The sequence below is a fragment of the Otolemur garnettii genome, unplaced genomic scaffold (assembly GCF_000181295.1).
Source record: "Otolemur garnettii isolate 467f Iridium unplaced genomic scaffold, OtoGar3 scaffold00081, whole genome shotgun sequence".
Lineage (NCBI taxonomy): Eukaryota > Metazoa > Chordata > Mammalia > Primates > Galagidae > Otolemur > Otolemur garnettii.
In genome coordinates, this window is record NW_003852476.1 from 3,094,727 (window position 1) to 3,095,804 (window position 1,078).

Below are 1,078 nucleotides of genomic sequence, written 5' to 3' on the forward strand. Positions count from 1 at the left end.
ATATGTCCTGACCAAGTGAGGCAGCTCACACTGTAATCCCAGAACTCTGATTCGCCAAGGTAGGACGAATCATTTAAGCTCAAGTGTTCGAGACCAACCTGAGCAAGAGTGAGATTCTGTTTCTACTAAAAATAGAACAATTAGCTAGTTGTGGTGGTGCATGCCTGTAGCCTCAGCTACTCAGGAGGCTAAGAAGGGAAGACTGCTTGAGCCCAGGGGTCTGAGGTTGTAATGAGCTGTGATGATGCCACTGAACTCTATTCAGGGCAACAGAGCAAGACTTTGTCTCAAATAAATAAATAAAAGTAAATAAATAAAAATATAAATAGATCCTGATTCAAGTACATTTTAAAATTTTTGATATGCCAAATTTTCATCACAGATCATTTTACATTTTGGACAATAAATGAATCATTTATCTTATAATAAATTCTGATATTTTAAAGGTGCTGGTCACAATTTATATTTCATTAATGATTTATTTTATAATCTGATGACTATGGGTAAATTAAACATCTGGAAAACCAATCTACTAAACAAAAAATGTAAGGAGATCTTCTTTCCTAAAAAATTATAATGGGAGTTATTTACAGTGAAGCTATTTCCTGTGAAATAGAACCCACTTGAGAAATTGATGGATCCAAAGTTGTTCTTTTTAAAAACGTTTCTTTTCTGAGAAAGGGAAATAGGAATTAATCTGTTATTATTTTCTATTTCAGGTGATATCTCCCAGCTGTAATGATGATATCACAGTAAAAAAGGATCAGTGTTTAGTTCGGTCATTTATTGATTCTAAATTGTGAGTAATGAATCACTAAATAATGTTACATGGAAGGAGGAAAATGGAATCACAGTGATGGCCTCCTGCCCCCAAATCTTTATTTTTAAAAGTCTAATCATTAATGAACTGAAAAGTCATGTTTTGACTTTTTGTAAAAAAAGGGCATTTTCTACTGATAAGTTTTATTACATAAATTGGATGCTATGTGAGAACAGTATAAAAAGTTTTTTAAAAAATGAAGCATGAGGGTGGTGCCTGTGGCTACACCTTTTCCTTGCCCATGCTGCCTGAAATCGT

General features: G+C 33.7%; 1 protein-coding gene across 2 annotated transcripts in view; it reads left to right on the forward strand.

Annotated features, from left to right (window-relative positions):
- Positions 1–1,078, forward strand: part of ARID4A (AT-rich interaction domain 4A) — a 93,142-nt gene that overhangs the window by 28,389 nt on the left and 63,675 nt on the right. For both annotated transcript variants that reach the window (XM_023515869.1, XM_003794414.3), the window contains one exon: positions 720–799. In XM_023515869.1, coding sequence (XP_023371637.1) covers positions 720–799 — 80 coding nt within the window. The remainder of the gene's footprint in view (positions 1–719; positions 800–1,078) is intronic.